The sequence below is a fragment of the Pieris rapae genome, chromosome 10 (assembly GCF_905147795.1).
Source record: "Pieris rapae chromosome 10, ilPieRapa1.1, whole genome shotgun sequence".
Taxonomy (NCBI): Eukaryota; Metazoa; Arthropoda; class Insecta; order Lepidoptera; family Pieridae; genus Pieris; species Pieris rapae.
This window is the reverse complement of record NC_059518.1, coordinates 459,107-476,371: the sequence shown is the minus strand read 5'-3', so window position 1 is coordinate 476,371 and position 17,265 is coordinate 459,107. Positions and strand designations below refer to the sequence as shown.

Genomic DNA, 17,265 nt, shown 5'->3' with positions numbered 1-17,265 from the left:
ATCAAACACAATTATTGAAATGAATTTAAATGAAACGCGACATTTTAAGAGCTTTTTAGTTATTAAAAAAGTAAATATTATATACGAATAAAACTTAAGGACAGAAATTGATTTACCGCTAGTCCCTACACTAGGGAGCCCCATATGTTTTGGGATTTTACAATTATTATTCCGTCCATTTTTTCATAAAACAGTGGACAAACGGGCAAGAGGCTCATCTGATTTGAAGTGATACCGCCAATGTACACTCTTAATGCCGAGGGTTCGTGAGTGCGTTGCTGGCCTTATAAGTATTGGTAGTGTACTTTTCTTGAAGGACCCGACAAACGTTATCCTATACACACAATAATTAAAATACAAAATTTCAAATTTAAAAAAACATATAATATCATACAACTGTATTTATATACAGTTTTATGATATTATATGTTTGTTGTCTGAACTATTGTCGAATCCACTCAAACACACAAAAGCTAACATTAGAGAAAAATATAACGATAATTAAAAATAGCCTTAACTACACCATATTCGAGAATTGAAACAAATGAATCATATGCAGATTTTGTGTAGAAATATTTAAATAGCTAAATGAATTATTAAATGATAGTTATTATAAGCGTACGGCGCCTCGATCTGAAGCACCGCCGCTATCTCGAAATGAAACTCGAAATGGAGTATTAATTGTTCCGTATATTGGTCGAACGTTAGTGATGGTCAAACACAATTATAAAGCGAAGCAAGCTTATGACTAACGTCCGTCCGGCACGGCTGCGTAAATCTATCTATAAGTATACAAATAATAACTTAAAACTAAGCCTTAAATCTACACGCTGGTAAAAGGGGCCGACCGTCCCTTTTGATACCTGCGTAGCCGCCGACCGTTTCGTAGAATAACATCTGGCTGGCAGCTTCGTTTACCAGCTTTCTAAGTTGCATTGTTCGTTGTCCGTAACAGTCTCCCCTCAGCGAAACCTTCCTATGAAGTGAAGCTTTCCGTAGGTAGGACAACGATGCGCATACCGGTCGTTTCAGCTTATGATGATTCGTTTCCAGTTCTACTGATCGGGTTTCTCCATCAGGCCCTTTATGCGTTTTCGTTACAATTCTGATCCACTGTAATACCGTCGTTGAATCCGTCCAAAGCACGATCTTGTTTGGTTCAATTCTGTAACCTTCTGTAATGGCCACGGCTAATTTCGCTCCGATTAGGGCTGCCTGCTTTAGCCGCGGTATTATACTCTGTGGCTTAATAGGTGCCACCCATGCTTTCGCTGTGAGTCTGACATCAATTACATCGGTTCCGATTCGCCAATAAGCCACTCTCGCCTTTGCTTGTTTAGATGCGTCATAAAACACATGCAATTGTAGCTCAGCTCCCCTCGTGTAATTATACCATCTAGGTATCTTCAGTGTTTTTAGATTTTCTAACTGGCTCAACCACTGTTTAAACTCAGTAGCTTGGTCAGTAGGAATTTCTTCATCCCACCCTGTCTTTAATCTCAATAACTGTTGTAAAATTATCTTCGCCGTTACGGTATAATAACTTATTAATCTTAGCGGATCAAAAATCGATATAACGGCTCCTAAAGCTTCTCTTTTAGTTGGCTGCCTAATTCCCAGTTTTACTTCTTGAGGAACTCTGTGGAGGCTTTTAGTGCGAAGCTCAGGTGGCGTAGCTTCCACTATTCTTTGTGAGTTTGAATTCCATCCAGCCAATATCAACCCGGCATAACTATGAACTTCAATCACTTCTTGTATTGTTTTTATGGCTTCGTCTTCGGTATCAAAGCTATCTACGAAGTCATCCATGTAATGATTTTTTGTTATAGCATTATAAGCATTTGGATGTGGAGTACGGTAGCACGAAGCATTGTAATCCCTTACGTTGTGTGCTAGAAATGGCGAGCTCTTAGCGCCAAACATCAATGAAGTCATAACGTATTCTTTTGGGGGCTTATCTCGATTTTCTCCACGCCAAAGAAACTTTTGAGCGACTTGATCGTCTTCGTCCACTTTAATCTGCAGGAACATTTCTCTAATGTCAGCTGTTGCCGCGTATTTTCTCTCGCGAAACATAAATAATATACCAGGCAATGATTGCAGTAAGTCTGGCCCGTCTAGCAACTCATCGTTTAAGCATACTTCATTTGATCTTGCCGCTGCATCAAATACTAGACGAACTTTTCCCGGTTTATTAGGGTTTGTAACAGCAAAATGAGGTAAGTACCAATCTTTTGATGTCGGTATTTCGGGTCTTTCAATAGGGCGGGCGTAATTCTTCTCCAACAGGTTATTTATTTGTCTCGTATATGACTGTTTAAACTCATACGACTGATCCATTTTCCGTTCAATGCTTTTAAGCCGCTTAAATGCCATATTATAACTTTCTGGGAATTTCGTGTTATCAGTCTTCCATGGCAATCCCAGGTAGTAATGCCATTCTCGTTTCTCTATTGTTCTATTGAACAATTGAACTGCACGTGCGTCGGCGCTAGTTAACCTTTTTTTATTAGTTATCCCTAAGGCATCTGTGGCAAGACTTTGTTTTAAAATTGCCTCTATACGCTCATTTATTGTCTCTTTGTAAATGTCGTTTTCTGCCGCCTTTTTTATGCAGGGCAAGACACGTTTATTGTCTTCCATTAAACTTCGATTAGGCGCTGTACCATGTAAAATCCAGCCTAATCGTGTTAAAGATACAGACGGTTTATTATTCTTCCCACAGTATAATTTTCTTGAAACGATGAGATGCCAATTGTCTGCTCCAATTAATAATTGTGGTTTAACTTCGCCGATCATTTCTTGGAGTGGTAAGTTAACCACATTGTTGTAGCGCAAATTATCCGCGCTAATTCTTTGGCTATAGTTGAAAGTGAGTTGTAAGCTCGCTTCTTCTAAGAGGTATTTTGAGAGCGTGGTGAGAATTGGTTCTTTCTCATTACTATTAGCCTTACCGTAGTCTGTCCATCTAGTCTGATAGTGCAGCTTCCGTTTAGACACTATTTCTTGGACTAAGGCTCCGTTACTCGTATAGCTACGATCGTTTACACTTTTCAATGGCCACGTGATGTTTGGCACTTTTATTGCAAACTGGTTTATTTCAACAGCTGTATATCCCGGTCTGGGTAATCTATTTATTTCTTCCAGCGCTTTATCAAACTGCGTCAGATCTTGAGCATGTCGTACAGGGGGTTTGTCTGTAACTATTTTTTCAAAGCCTCCGATAAGCTGTTCTATCCCTTGATCTTGGGATATTGTTTTCGGTACGGAGACCTCTTCGATAGGTGATATGGGACGCTCTATTTCCCGACACACATTGTGTTTCAATGTCTCCACGCATTCTGGGAGCGCTGTGTCTTCTTGTCTATCACCTTGAGATAGATTATTCACCTCGCTATGACTTCTTAGCCATCTATCTACCATAGCAGCGGACTTGTTTCCGTTCCGCTGTTCTGGCAAGCATTTGACGATTCTCCCTTCGTCGGCTCTGCTTAAGTCAATGGCGAATCGCTCATTTAACAATTTTATTTCAAGCTCCATCTCTTGTTCCATCTCCTGCATCTTTAATTCGAACTGTTTCCTTATATATTCTTTTTTCAATGCGACTAAGCGTTCTTGGGCTTCGTACTCAATTTGCTTTACACGGGACGCCTTTGACCTCATCTTATTTCTAGAGGTCTGAACTGACTCCCTGTCGTGTGTAACATCAGCTAGTCCACGTTCTAGGACTTTCGATGGTGATTGTAACGGCAGGTTCTCTGTCCGTACATCTTCATCGATTTCATCTGCCCTCCTCGCTTGTCGGCTTCTTGTGTTCATTTTGAAGTCGATTGTATTCTTCGCTTCGATGAACTGGTGGATAATGCTTTCCGTCGGTGACCCACGACAGCAGTGCGTCGATGCGGTGAGTCACTTTGTACAGGCAATGAAGTCGACCCTCTGCACGTACTCCTGGGATCGCAGGTAGTACTGCCGATGAAAATCTTCCTGGGATCGCAGGTAAAATCTTCCTTCTTCTCGGCGTCGATGCGTTGAGTATATTTCTTCTGGTTATCCGGCTTCTCGAAGGACCAAAACTATAAGCGTACGGCGCCTCGATCTGAAGCACCGCCGCTATCTCGAAATGAAACTCGAAATGGAGTATTAATTGTTCCGTATATTGGTCGAACGTTAGTGTTGGTCAAACACAATTATAAAGCGAAGCAAGCTTATGACTAACGTCCGTCCGGCACGGCTGCGTAAATCTATCTATAAGTATACAAATAATAACTTAAAACTAAGCCTTAAATCTACACGCTGGTAAAAGGGGCCGACCGTCCCTTTTGATACCTGCGTAGCCGCCGACCGTTTCGTAGAATAACATCTGGCTGGCAGCTTCGTTTACCAGCTTTCTAAGTTGCATTGTTCGTTGTCCGTAACAGTTATATAATATTTTTTAAATAGATTTTTTATTATTTGGGACTGAAATTGAATGCATTGAATACATTATACGTATTTATAATTTTTCGGTCAAGTTTCACACTATATGATAAAGAAACTAATAATTTTATTAAATTAGTTAAAGTTCCGTACAAAAATTGTGTGAAGTGATGAGTTAATAATTTCAATCTGTAAACGAGATTCTGTCGAGTAAATTACGTAAATCTTTGAGAAATAGAATTTGGAAGATATAATTACAGGAAATTAATCACAACGATTAAAGTGTTTATATTAATATGATTAATTCAATTTAAGAAACAGTTCAAGGTAACTGTCATACAAAGAAATTTCCACTTAAGAATTGCAAGCAAGGCAGTGTGCAACTTTTTTTACAAAATAATCTACCGTTGCAGATTGATACTAACAGAAGTTTTTTATTTATTTACTTCAGAAATACACTTTATAAACGTATCATAAAACAGTAATAGATTAAAATAATTACAAAAATCCTAACTATTTCTTACAGTGTAGGAACGGAGATATTTTGACCTTTTGTCAGATTCAGCGGCACTGCATTAATAATTATTCCCATACATTGTCATGTGTGCCCATTTCGAGAAGTTTATTTACGCTGAAGATACCTACAAATAATAACGGCGTACGATGTCGCCTCCTAACCTAACCATCCGGCACTCTGGACTAGGGACTGGACATTTCCCTATTTGTACCTGTAAGTAGGTTTGAGACCTCATGCCATATTTGGTTTTAGCTGGTGTTAATCTTACTGGCATATGGGATGCAAGATTAAAGGTAGTCATTGTGAAGAGACATTAAACATTCTTATGTTTTAATTATTATTGTTTATGAGATCAAGTATATAAAGGTGTTGTTGATTAATGTTTAAGAAAAACATAAAATACTTTGTATATTCTTATATTTTATAATAAATAATAATTGTTAAATCCAATCTATGTTGAACACTTATAAAGTGCTAAACTTAGTGGTAGTATTGGTGAGCGGGTGCAGCGTAGACGGGAGCTTTGAGGAGGACAGGTGCGGCCTTGACTAGGGTTGGGGCGGCGGTTGGAGCGGTGTTGTGGACGACCGCGTTGAACCCGTTGTGGTCATCAGCGGAGTACTCAACGGTTCTGATGGAGCCATCGGCTTCGTGGAAAGAGTAGGAGCCCTTTACAACGTCACCATCGCGGACTTCCTGTTGCTCTTTGTCATCACCGGTGTGAGGGTCAGCCACGGAGTAAGAGTACTCGTATTTGGGGTAAGCCTGAAACAAGCAATTTTCAAATGTCAGTTAAGTATGTTGCTAAAAAAAACAAATGTCGTATTACTGTGAATAACTTACGATTTCTTCGTGAGCAAGGACTTTAGCAACGGGAGCGGCGTAGTGCACTGGGGCAGCGTGGTATGCAACTGGGGCAGGGGCAGCGTGGTAGGTAACTGGGGCAGGGGCAGCGTGGTAAGCAACTGGGGCAGGGGCAGTGTGGTAGACGGGAGCGGGAGCGGCATGGTAGACTGGGGCAGCCTGGTAAGCGACAGGGGCGGCAACTGCCAGTTTGGCTTGTTGCTGGTCATGACGGACAATGCTCTGAGAAGAGACGGCCGCAGCTGAAGAGTAGTGAACGGCAGCTGGGAGAAGACCAGCTGACGACACAGCCACCAGGGCGCAGAGAACTACCACCTATAAACACACGGGTAAAAAATATTAAAATGTTTAAAGATTATATAATGTTTATCCTACTTTTGCGTTACTTACTTTGGAAAACATGTTTCGTTGATATGAAATTCAACTGATGAATGATATAAGCTGTCCTGTGTCACTGATCTTATATACGAAAGAATTATTTTGATATTACTTCAGATGACAGTGGTGGAAGTTGTCTAACATGATTAGAGTTGACCTTGCCCTCGGCCATTAATGCTATAGGTTCTAATGGTGAAATTTCAAATAAGTGCTGTAGTTTTTAAGGTTGTACAATACAAATAAATAATCAGAATATCTCTCCTCTTGTAATATTAGTGTAGATAAAAAAATATGCTAACTATGGAATGTATCATTTTTAAAAGGTAAAAAAAAATTGTTGAGTTGTTAAGATAATTTGAACAAAAAATACAAATATACCCTCTATATAACATTTGTATAGACGCGGACGTAAGTGTTTTTTAATCTAAGAAACTCAGAGTTTTATCTTTGCTCTGAATTCTTTTAAAACAATGCAACTTCAGCTTAGCATTATTATGTAATATAAAAGCCATTATAAAGCAATGGTTACGTATATAGATATTAGTTATTTATATATTCAACTTTACAGTTCCATGGTCTTAACTTGACCTTACTTATTTCTGGGTCGAGGACAGAGTTATAAATATGGTATAAGTATAACATTTTAAAAACTAGTTTTACAAATTTCCGTATGTCTGAACCAGTTACCAGTGACATAAAATTGCTGTAAATTGATTGAACCACACTTGTCCAACCTTAATATTTTATTGATTTATAATTTCCATTAAACACAAATAAAACGTATAGTAGTATTTTTTTGAACTTTGACTGCAAGCAATGACGATAAAGATTACTAAAAAGTATTAACGATATAGATTATATTAGAATAAAGATTATTATTTACATTAGTACTCAAAAATAAAACTAAGTAAAAATTCCTTTTTGAAGGAATTCCTATTAGGCTGTTATATATATTTATATTTTATATTCATAGGCGACTGGGGGCCCTTCGTCTCGATTCCGCTACACTCTTGCGCTTATGTTTTTTCGGTCAAATTGCATACTGAGCTAGTTCGTTATGTGATAAAGGAAATAACATTTATATTAAATTAGTAAATATCCGTTCATAAAATTGTGTGAAGATGAGTTAATAATGTCAATGGAACGAGTTTCTATCGAGGAAATTACGTAAGTGTTTGGGAAATAGTATTTGGGACCTTGATTTACAGGAAATTAATAAAAGCTTTTAAAGTGTACTTCCGTTTGTATTGCCCTGGTTCATTCAGTTTAATTAAAAGGCAAATTCCAAGCTAATATACAATGAAATTTCTACAGACGAATGGCAGTGTGTACCTATATATTAAAAAAAATAAGCTACCATTGCAGATATATTTATATATCACATACAAATAGCAACAGAAATAACAACACAATATAATAGGTTAAAATATTGACAAAAAGAGAAAAGATCAACTATTTCTTACAGTATAGGAACTGACAAGAACTATTGCCAGTTGACTGAGTTGAAACGTCTGTTAGTCTATGTAATTAAATAATTAATTTCCATATACTGTGTATGTCCTTTTCGAGAGGTTAGTTGAAGGTACTAATAATAGCGGTGGTCCATATTGCTTCCTAACATAACCATCCGGCACCCTGAGCTAGGCACTGGAGCACTGCCTTTCCCTATATGTACGTAGGCTAGAGACCTCAAAATTCAATATTTGATTCTAGCTGGAGTTATACTGGCACTTGGGATGCAAGATTAAAGGTAGTCCTTGTGAAGCCACTAAACATTACTTCTTATGTTTTAATTATTATTGTTTATGAGATCAAGTCTATATAGGTGTTGTTGATAAATGTTTAAAAAAACATAAAATACTTTGTATATTCTTATATTTTATAATAAATAATCATTGTTAAATCCAATCTATGTTTAACACTTATAAAGTGCTATGCTTAGTGGTAGTATTGGTGAGCGGGTGCAGCGTAGACGGGAGCTTTGAGGAGGACAGGTGCGGCCTTGACTAGGGTTGGGGCGGCGGTAGGGGCGGTGTTGTGCACGACTGCGTTGAAACCACTGTGGTCATCAGCGGAGTACTCTACGGTTCTGATGGAGCCATCGGCTTCGTGGAAAGAGTAGGAGCCCTTTACGACATCACCGTCGCGAACTTCCTGTTGCTGCTTGTCATCACCGGTGTGAGGGTCAGCCACGGAGTAAGAGTACTCGTATTTGGGGTAAGCCTGATACAAGAGACATTTAAAAGTAAGTTATAAAGTTTCTAATAAACCAAATAATAAAACCAAAGTTGTATTACTGTAAAAAACTTACGATTTCTTCGTGAGCAACGACCTTAGCGACGGGAGTGGCGTAGTGTACTGGGGCAGTTTGGTAGGCAACTGGGGCAGCGTGGTAGACGGGAGCGGCATGGTAGACTGGGGCAGCCTGGTAAGCGACTGGGGCGGCAACAGCCAGTTTGGCTTGTTGCTGGTCATGACGGACAATGCTCTGGGAAGAGACGGCCGCAGCTGGAGAGTAGTGAACGGCGGCTGGCAGAAGACCAGCTGACGACACTGTCACCAAGGCGCAGAGAGCTACAATCTGAAAATTTATGTTTTAAGTTTAATTAAATGTGTTAGATTAATAAAAAGTAAGCAATTTTGTTAGATATTTCTCTTTGCATGCGACATTCTTTAGTAAACCTACTTTAGAGAACATGTTGATTGTTTCTGTTCAATGTGCAGATTGATTTGGTTTGCTCCTGCTATCAGCTTTTATACGAACTAAAAAGCCTAGCTGTTATCAATGTTTCACCTTGCCCGCGGCGTCACAAACTAGTGTACCTATAGCACTCATAACTTTCGTTGACATTCTTTAAGATTAAGTGTGAATGGTGGGTGAATGCTGAAATTATGACCTTAATTTTTACTATATGGTATTAACAATATAGATTATATAGAAAACCTCCGATTCGTAAAATACTGATTAACAGCATAGTTCCTTTTTGAAACACATTGCGGTTATTTTTTGAATTGATGATAATGGATATGTTAAAATATATGTTGTTAATATGCTGCACTGGAGAAAAAATTAGAACTTGAACATGAATTCATGATATTTAAGAATTAAAACAAATGTATCATATGTAGTTTTTTGTGTAGGAATATTCAAACATTATGAGTATTATAATAGCTAATTACGAAATAAACATTTTATATATATTTAGAACTGAAAATCAAACCTTTTACAGAACAAGGGTTGGTTGGTTCAAATAATAATTTTATTAAATTAGTAAATATCCCTCCAAAAAGTGTGGGAGTGAAAGATGAGTTAATAATGTCAATGGGACGAGTTTCTTTCGAGTATAAATCTTTGGGAAATAGTATTTGGAACCATGATTTACAGGAAATTCATAACAATGATTAAAGTGTACATCCGTTTGGTTGATTCAGTTTTAGAAAAAGGCACATTCCAATCTAATACAAATAAAATTTCTACTAACAAATTAAAGAAGCTTCAATAAGAATATCTTAGACATCCACCGGACCTTGATCCGACAGATTACCATTTTACTTAAATAAATCTACTTTTTGTTACTCCCATATAAATTAGCTATTTTAAATGTAAGGATTTAATATTTACAAAAATACTAACTTCGTCTCACTGTGTTTTCTATTGGAGATCTATTTGGATTGTCTATAAAATCATCCACTGTGTCTTCAGAATAATATGCATTAAACTGAAATATTTAAAGTGTCTTTGGTGCAATTTATTGCAGTCAAGTTCACATCCTCAATCCCGGTAATAAAATTCTCATGGATTAATTTATGTTTAACCACACATCTTACAATTCGTTAAGCTAGATGTTGGTTTTGTTTCAGGGTGTGATAATGCAGAGCTATATAGAAATAGGAAGGATACTTTTTCCATTAACACCCAGGCAGTTGTTGATTCCGAAAAGTATCTAGGTTTCCCGGACACTGTGAAATGAACAAGACTATAGACAGCAACTCATACAAACCTATTTTGCTTCATTACTAGCTACAGAGCCGCGACAGTAAATAATTAAGTATATTAATAAATAAACTCTAATTCTTTATGTATTTTATTGTCTATAACTTATAATTATAAGTACGTAGTTGTGTTCTACAGCTACACCCATTAGTTAGGGACCTATGATATTCTTTAGGGCTTTCTATTACATGAGTACCTACCTTCTGTATAACAAGAATTTAAATTAATAAAACATGTGACTTGATGCGGACATCGTTGTTTATATATTTTGGTACCGCTGAAGGTGTAAACCGTATTAAAACACAGAAAAGCAACTTTATTAGTATCGTGTTATTTAGATTAATTTGTCATTTCAAACTCTTTCAAGCACAAATAACGAATGAAGATGGCAAAAATAGATTTCATTCACTCAGTATGCCTAGTGTTGTTATAAAAAACAAACGTTCCCCACAAAAAAAACTAAACTTATTGGGATGTCATTGTTCAATGGTCTGGCAACACATTGACCTATTGTTAAGTTTGGCTTTAGTTAAAATAGACATGGAAAAACGTATATTTACGATTTAACTACTGGTTAGTCATTTAGCTATAGTGCGTAACCATCCTAACGTAACCCATCCCACACCCTGGACTAGGCACTGGAGCACTGCCTATCCCTATTTGTACCTTTACGTACCTTTGAGACCTCAAAATTCAATATTTGATTCTAGCTGGAGTTATACTGGCACTTGGGATGCAAGATTAAAGGTAGTCCTTGTGAAGCCACTAAACATTACTTCTTATGTTTTAATTATTATTGTTTATGAGATCAAGTCTATATAGGTGTTGTTGATAAATGTTTAAAAAAACATAAAATACTTTGTATATTCTTATATTTTATAATAAATAATCATTGTTAAATCCAATCTATGTTTAACACTTATAAAGTGCTAAGCTTAGTGGTAGTATTGGTGAGCGGGTGCAGCGTAGACGGGAGCTTTGAGGAGGACAGGTGCGGCCTTGACTAGGGTTGGGGCGGCGGTAGGGGCGGTGTTGTGCACGACTGCGTTGAAACCACTGTGGTCATCAGCGGAGTACTCTACGGTTCTGATGGAGCCATCGGCTTCGTGGAAAGAGTAGGAGCCCTTTACGACATCACCGTCGCGAACTTCCTGTTGCTGCTTGTCATCCCCGGTGTGAGGGTCAGCCACGGAGTAAGAGTACTCGTATTTGGGGTAAGCCTGAAATAAAAAACATTTGTAAGTAAGTATTACATTTCCAAATGAAGAAACAAACGAAAGAAGTATTACTGTAAATAACTTACGATTTCTTCGTGAGCAAGGACCTTAGCGACGGGAGCGGCGTAGTGTACTGGGGCAGTTTGGTAGGCAACTGGGGCAGCGTGGTAGACGGGAGCGGGAGCAGCATGGTAAACTGGGGCAGCCTGGTAAGCGACTGGGGCGGCAACAGCCAGTTTGGCTTGTTGCTGGTCATGACGGACAATGCTCTGAGAAGAGACGGCCGCAGCTGGAGAGTAGTGAACGACGGCTGGCAGAAGACCAGCTGACGACACTGTCACCAGGGCGCAGAGAGCTACAATCTGAAAATGTTTATGTTTTAATTTTAATTAAATATATTAGATTAATAAAAAGTAAACTAATTTGTTGGATATTTTTATTCCCTTGAGATATTCTTTAATAAACCTACTTTTGAGAACATGTTGATTGTGTCTGTTCAAAAAGCAGAATGATTTGATTTGCTCCTGCTATCAGCTTTTATACGAACTTAAAAGCCTATCTGTTATCAATGTTTCACCTTGCCCGCGGCGTTACGAACTAATTACTGTACATAAGCACTCACAACTTTTGACTTTAGACTCGTTGACATTCTTTACGATTTAGTGTGAGTGATGGGTGAATGCTGATATTATGACCTTAATTTTTATTAAATTGTTTTAACAATATAGTATAAATTAAGGTATAGATATAATATATAGATTAGCACATGGATTTTTCTTTAACTAGAACTCAAAAATAAAACTAAGTCAACTTAACCAAATACACATACACACATAAAAACCTCCGATTCGTAAAGTACTGGCTAATTACCAAAGTTCGTTTTTGTAGCAATACCACATGAAAGTGTGCGTTGCTTTTTGTCTTGATGCTAATAGATATGTCACATCATCACATGTTAAAATATCTGTTGTTGAGAATTAAAGCAAACGTAAACAGCTGTAGACTTTTATGTAGGAATATTCTAACATTATTATAATAGCAAATTAAGTAATAAATATTATATATTTTATACACAACAAAACATAACATAACATTCAACAGTAAGAGATTAAATTATTAGGTCGTTAAAATATATTAGCCACTTTGACCTTAAATATTTCCTCTTTGGTTAGAAATTCCAAACTCATTTTTTTTCAGCTCGTGCATTATTTTGTAAGAACCATGATTCATTTCACTGTCCCGTTCTCATTTTTTTTTACGCCACCCAATTTATACAATAGAAAACGAAATATCGCGTTGTTTAATAGTATGAGTTCCACCGTGGATCCAGTACTGCAGAAACGGCTAGAAAGGCTAAAAATGTGTACGGCGGCCATGTTGCAAAATAAAACAAAGTACGTATTTGATGCCAACGTTTTCGTTCTGAATTTTGTCGAGCAGAACAAGCCCCGTTGACGGCCGGATACGGGATACCAAAGTTGATAACGAAGAATTGAAGGCTATTGTAAAATCATATTCATTGCAAACTACGTCTGAGGTATCTGCAGGCTGCGGTGTTAGTGAAACTTGTATTAATCCAATTGAAGCAAATAGGGAAGGTTAAAAGGCTGAAAAGTCGACAAACGTGCGTCGACTGCTGCCTTATATTACTCAACTGGGAGAATAATCAAATAGTAAGTTATTATAAGTTTATATAGAATAATTATCTGTTATTGAACGTGGATCCTGTACGATTATTGCTAGCGCTAATCACAAAGGCTAAACCCAGCCACATCGTGCCCCAAGTGACAATAATTGACTCCGTAAAAGTAACTAGTGAGCGTTGAGGTGACTAGTGCCGAGGTTTTTACTATATTTTTCTTAAATCTGGCCAGACGATATATCTATTATCAGAAATTGCAAACCACGATGGAAAAGCTAGGTACTATCAACCTCGTCAATAGCTCTTACTCTAGACTACCATTGCATAGCAGACTAATACCAAATTAGAGAGGCTTCGATTGGAATATCTAAGACGTGAACCGTAGTTCTAAGACCTTGCTCCAACAGATAACTATTTTCTTAAAAATTTGCGTAACTTCATTCATGGCATAAAATCAACTCTGATGGAGCACTCGATACCTTCCAATATTTTATTGATTTTAGCCCGAAGTGTTTAGTTAGTTTTCTAAGATGGCGTAAAAAGCAATAGTTCTTACTTTGTTTAATTAAATATAATTTACTTTTAAAAAAAATACTTTTAGTTATTCCCATACAAAACAATGATTTCATATGAAAGGATCTAATATTTCAAAAAGACTAATTTTTTTTAACAGTGTAGGAACTGAGGTTATCTGACCTTTTGTCAGATTTAGCCGCACTGCATTAATTATTCCCATACATTGTCATGTGTGGCCTTTTCGAGAAGATAGTTTTTTTGAAGGTACGAATAATAACGGTGGTTAATATCGCCTCCTAACCTAACCATCCGGCACTCTGGATTAGGGACTGAGCATTGCCTTTCTCTATTTGTACCTTTACGCAGATTTAAGACCTCAAAATGCCATATTTGGTTTTAGCTGGTGTTAATCTTACTGGCACATGGGATGAGAGATTAAAGGTAGTCATTGTGAAGATACATTAAACATTACTTCTTATGTTTTAATAATTATTTTTATGAGATCAATCTAAAAAGGTGTTGTTGTTAAATGTTTAAAAAAAACATAAAATACTTGGTTTAATCTTATATTTGATAATAAATAATCATTGGTAAATCCAACCAATGTTTAACACTAAAGTGCTAAACTTAGTGGTAGTATTGGTGAGCGGGTGCAGCGTAGACGGGAGCTTTGAGGAGGACAGGTGCGGCCTTGACTAGGGTTGGGGCTGCGGTAGGGGCGGTGTTGTGCACGACTGCGTTGAAACCACTGTGGTCGTCAGCGGAGTACTCTACGGTTCTGATGGAGCCATCGGCTTCGTGGAAAGAGTAGGAGCCCTTTACGACATCACCGTCACGGACCTCCTGTTGCTGCTTGTCGTCACCTGTGTGAGGGTCAGCCACCGAGTAAGAGTACTCGTATTTGGGGTGAGCCTGAAACAAGCAAGGATCAACTGTCAGTTATATATATTGCTTAAAAAAACAAAAGTCGTATTACTGTGAATAACTTACGATTTCTTCGTGAGCGAGGACTTTAGCAACGGGAGCGTGGTATGCAACTGGGGCAGGGGCAGCGTGGTAGGTAACTGGGGCAGGGGCAGCATGGTATGCAACTGGGGCAGGGGCAGCGTGGTAAGCAACTGGGGCAGGGGCAGTGTGGTAGACGGGAGCGGGAGCGGCATGGTAGACTGGGGCAGCCTGGTAAGCGACAGGAGCGGCAATTGCCAGTTTGGCTTGTTGCTGGTCATGACGGACAATGCTCTGAGAAGAGACGGCCGCAGCTGAAGAGTAGTGAACGGCAGCTGGAAGAAGACCAGCTGACGACACAGCCACCAGGGCGCAGAGAACTACCACCTATAAACACAAGGGTAAAATATATTAAAATGTTTATAGATTATATGAATCTTTAGCCTACTTTTGCGTTACTTACTTTGGAAAACATGTTTCGTTGATATGAGTTTCAACTGATGAATGATATAAGCTGTCCTATGTCATTGATCTTATATACGAAAGAATTATTTTCATATTACTTCAGATGACAGTGGTGGAAGTTGTCTAACATGATTAGAGTTGACCTTGCTCTCGGCCATTAATGCTATGGGTTCGCAAACTAGTAGGCGGTATCACATTCACTTATTACTGTAGGAAGAAAGATTTCAACATGTTATTCTTATATTGGTTGACTAATCATGATTTAATGCTAACAATTTTAAAATCAATGTAAATAATATGTGTGTATCAAAAAATTTTTCACGTTAAGTCAGAATCACGACTGTTATTTGCATAATGTTCTCACACTGAGGCGTAAGAAATAACTGTTATACAAAATACACAAATTCATTAAATAACATATTAAAATAAATCAGTAGCTCTAGAAACTTTTTTAGGTCTGGGCCTCAGATATCTGAATCTGTTTATGATCATTTGTTAATCTAATAGGCAAGTTTATCAGCCTCCTGTGCCTGACACACGTCAACAACTTTTAGTATCTAAAGCTGGTTTCCTGACGATGTTTTCCCTCATCGTTCAGACTATGCTAAATGTACACAAACAAAGTCCATTGGTACAGAGCCGGGGATCGATCCGACGACCTTAGGGATGAGATTCGCAAGTCAATAAATGTAAGAAAAAATTAAGGTCATAATTTCAGCATTCACCTTTCACACTTAATCTTAAAAATTTCAACGAAAGTTATAAGTGCTATAGGTACACTAGTTTGTAACGCCGCGGGCAAGGTGAAACATTGATAACTGATAGGCTTTTTAGTTCGTATAAAAGCTGATAGCAAGAGCAAACCAAATCATTCTGTATTTTGAACAGAAACAATCAACATGTTCTCTAAAGTAGGTTTACTAAAGAATGTCGCATGCAAAGAGAAATATCTAACAAAATTGCTTACTTTTTATTAATCTAACACATTTAATTAAACTTAAAACATAAATTTTCAGATTGTAGCTCTCTGCGCCCTGGTGACAGTGTCGTCAGCTGGTCTTCTGCCAGCCGCCGTTCACTACTCTCCAGCTGCGGCCGTCTCTTCCCAGAGCATTGTCCGTCATGACCAGCAACAAGCCAAACTGGCTGTTGCCGCCCCAGTCGCTTACCAGGCTGCCCCAGTCTACCATGCCGCTCCCGCTCCCGTCTACCACACTGCCCCTGCCCCAGTTACCTACCACGCTGCCCCTGCCCCAGTTGCATACCACGCTGCCCCAGTGCACTACGCCGCTCCCGTCGCTAAGGTCCTTGCCCACGAAGAAATCGTAAGTTATTTACAGTAATACTTCTTTCGATTGTTCTTTCATTTGGAAATGTAATACTTACTTACAAATGTTTTTAATTTCAGGCTTACCCCAAATACGAGTACTCTTACTCCGTGGCTGACCCTCACACCGGTGATGACAAGCAGCAACAGGAGGTCCGCGACGGTGATGTCGTAAAGGGCTCCTACTCTTTCCACGAAGCCGATGGCTCCATCAGAACCGTTGAGTACTCCGCTGATGACCACAGTGGTTTCAACGCGGTCGTCCACAACACCGCCCCTACCGCAGCCCCAACCCTAGTCAAGGCCGCACCTGTCCTCCTCAAAGCTCCCGTCTACGCTGCACCCGCTCACCAATACTACCACTAAATTATTAGTAACCAAGCACCCACCAAAACAGTTGTGATGATTAGTTATTTATTTAGTAGCAAATAAATTTATCTTAAATATTATAAACGTTTCATTGAACCTTTATTACTTCTATGTTTAAAGAATCCGAATGTGCTAACAATTTTTCACTAGGCGTCTTTAAGCTCGTCACTAAATGTCATATGATTTTGTATTTTCTTTGGCCTATATGATTCCTCCTAAAAATGAATCAACATTTAATTTATAGTTTATTTATTAAAGTTTATCACGTCATACTTACTCAATCTATGGTATATGTTACAAACTCTTGTACCAATTCGACTAAGGCCGGCAACGCACTCGCGAGCCCTCTGTCATTGAGAGTGTCCATGGGCGGCGGTATCACTTAACATCATCATCGTAAGCCTCCTGCCCGTTTGCACCCTGTTCTATAAAAGAAAACCAAAATTCATAACAGCTTAGACTTTAGATAAACACATTTAAAATATATACAAGATAAAATAAAACACTAGAAGTTTTACTACCAAAATAATTTTATCAGCAAAACAGGGGCTGATATTTGAGATATACACTTAACAAGGCTTTCTTAAAACAGATCAGCCCAGATTTTATGTA

The 17,265-nt window shown here is 38.2% G+C and overlaps 5 protein-coding genes across 5 annotated transcripts; 1 reads left to right on the top strand and 4 right to left on the bottom strand.

Annotated features, from left to right (window-relative positions):
* Positions 1–5,336: 5,336 nt before the first annotated feature.
* Positions 5,337–6,242, bottom strand: LOC123689478 (cuticle protein 8-like). The gene is made up of 3 exons (XM_045629732.1): positions 6,191–6,242; positions 5,780–6,115; positions 5,337–5,701 (listed from the first exon to the last, which is right to left on the bottom strand). The coding sequence occupies exons 1-3, from the start codon at positions 6,200–6,202 to the stop codon at positions 5,417–5,419; spliced, it is 633 nt and encodes a 210-aa protein (XP_045485688.1). The 5' UTR covers positions 6,203–6,242; the 3' UTR covers positions 5,337–5,416.
* Positions 6,243–8,036: 1,794 nt separating this feature from the next.
* Positions 8,037–8,903, bottom strand: LOC123689481 (cuticle protein 8-like). Its single transcript, XM_045629736.1, has 3 exons — positions 8,865–8,903; positions 8,490–8,759; positions 8,037–8,401 (listed from the first exon to the last, which is right to left on the bottom strand). Exons 1-3 carry the CDS (start codon positions 8,874–8,876, stop codon positions 8,117–8,119), a joined length of 567 nt encoding a protein of 188 aa, XP_045485692.1. The 5' UTR covers positions 8,877–8,903; the 3' UTR covers positions 8,037–8,116.
* Positions 8,904–11,027: 2,124 nt separating this feature from the next.
* Positions 11,028–11,964, bottom strand: LOC123689480 (cuticle protein 8-like). The gene is made up of 3 exons (XM_045629735.1): positions 11,859–11,964; positions 11,476–11,751; positions 11,028–11,392 (listed from the first exon to the last, which is right to left on the bottom strand). The coding sequence occupies exons 1-3, from the start codon at positions 11,868–11,870 to the stop codon at positions 11,108–11,110; spliced, it is 573 nt and encodes a 190-aa protein (XP_045485691.1). The 5' UTR covers positions 11,871–11,964; the 3' UTR covers positions 11,028–11,107.
* Positions 11,965–14,099: 2,135 nt separating this feature from the next.
* Positions 14,100–15,076, bottom strand: LOC110997832 (cuticle protein 8-like). Its single transcript, XM_045629731.1, has 3 exons — positions 14,956–15,076; positions 14,538–14,879; positions 14,100–14,459 (listed from the first exon to the last, which is right to left on the bottom strand). Exons 1-3 carry the CDS (start codon positions 14,965–14,967, stop codon positions 14,175–14,177), a joined length of 639 nt encoding a protein of 212 aa, XP_045485687.1. The 5' UTR covers positions 14,968–15,076; the 3' UTR covers positions 14,100–14,174.
* Positions 15,077–15,762: 686 nt separating this feature from the next.
* LOC110997584 (cuticle protein 8-like) lies at positions 15,763–16,730 on the top strand. Its single transcript, XM_022265823.2, has 3 exons — positions 15,763–15,868; positions 15,974–16,282; positions 16,366–16,730. Exons 1-3 carry the CDS (start codon positions 15,857–15,859, stop codon positions 16,648–16,650), a joined length of 606 nt encoding a protein of 201 aa, XP_022121515.2. The 5' UTR covers positions 15,763–15,856; the 3' UTR covers positions 16,651–16,730.
* Positions 16,731–17,265: the final 535 nt, after the last annotated feature.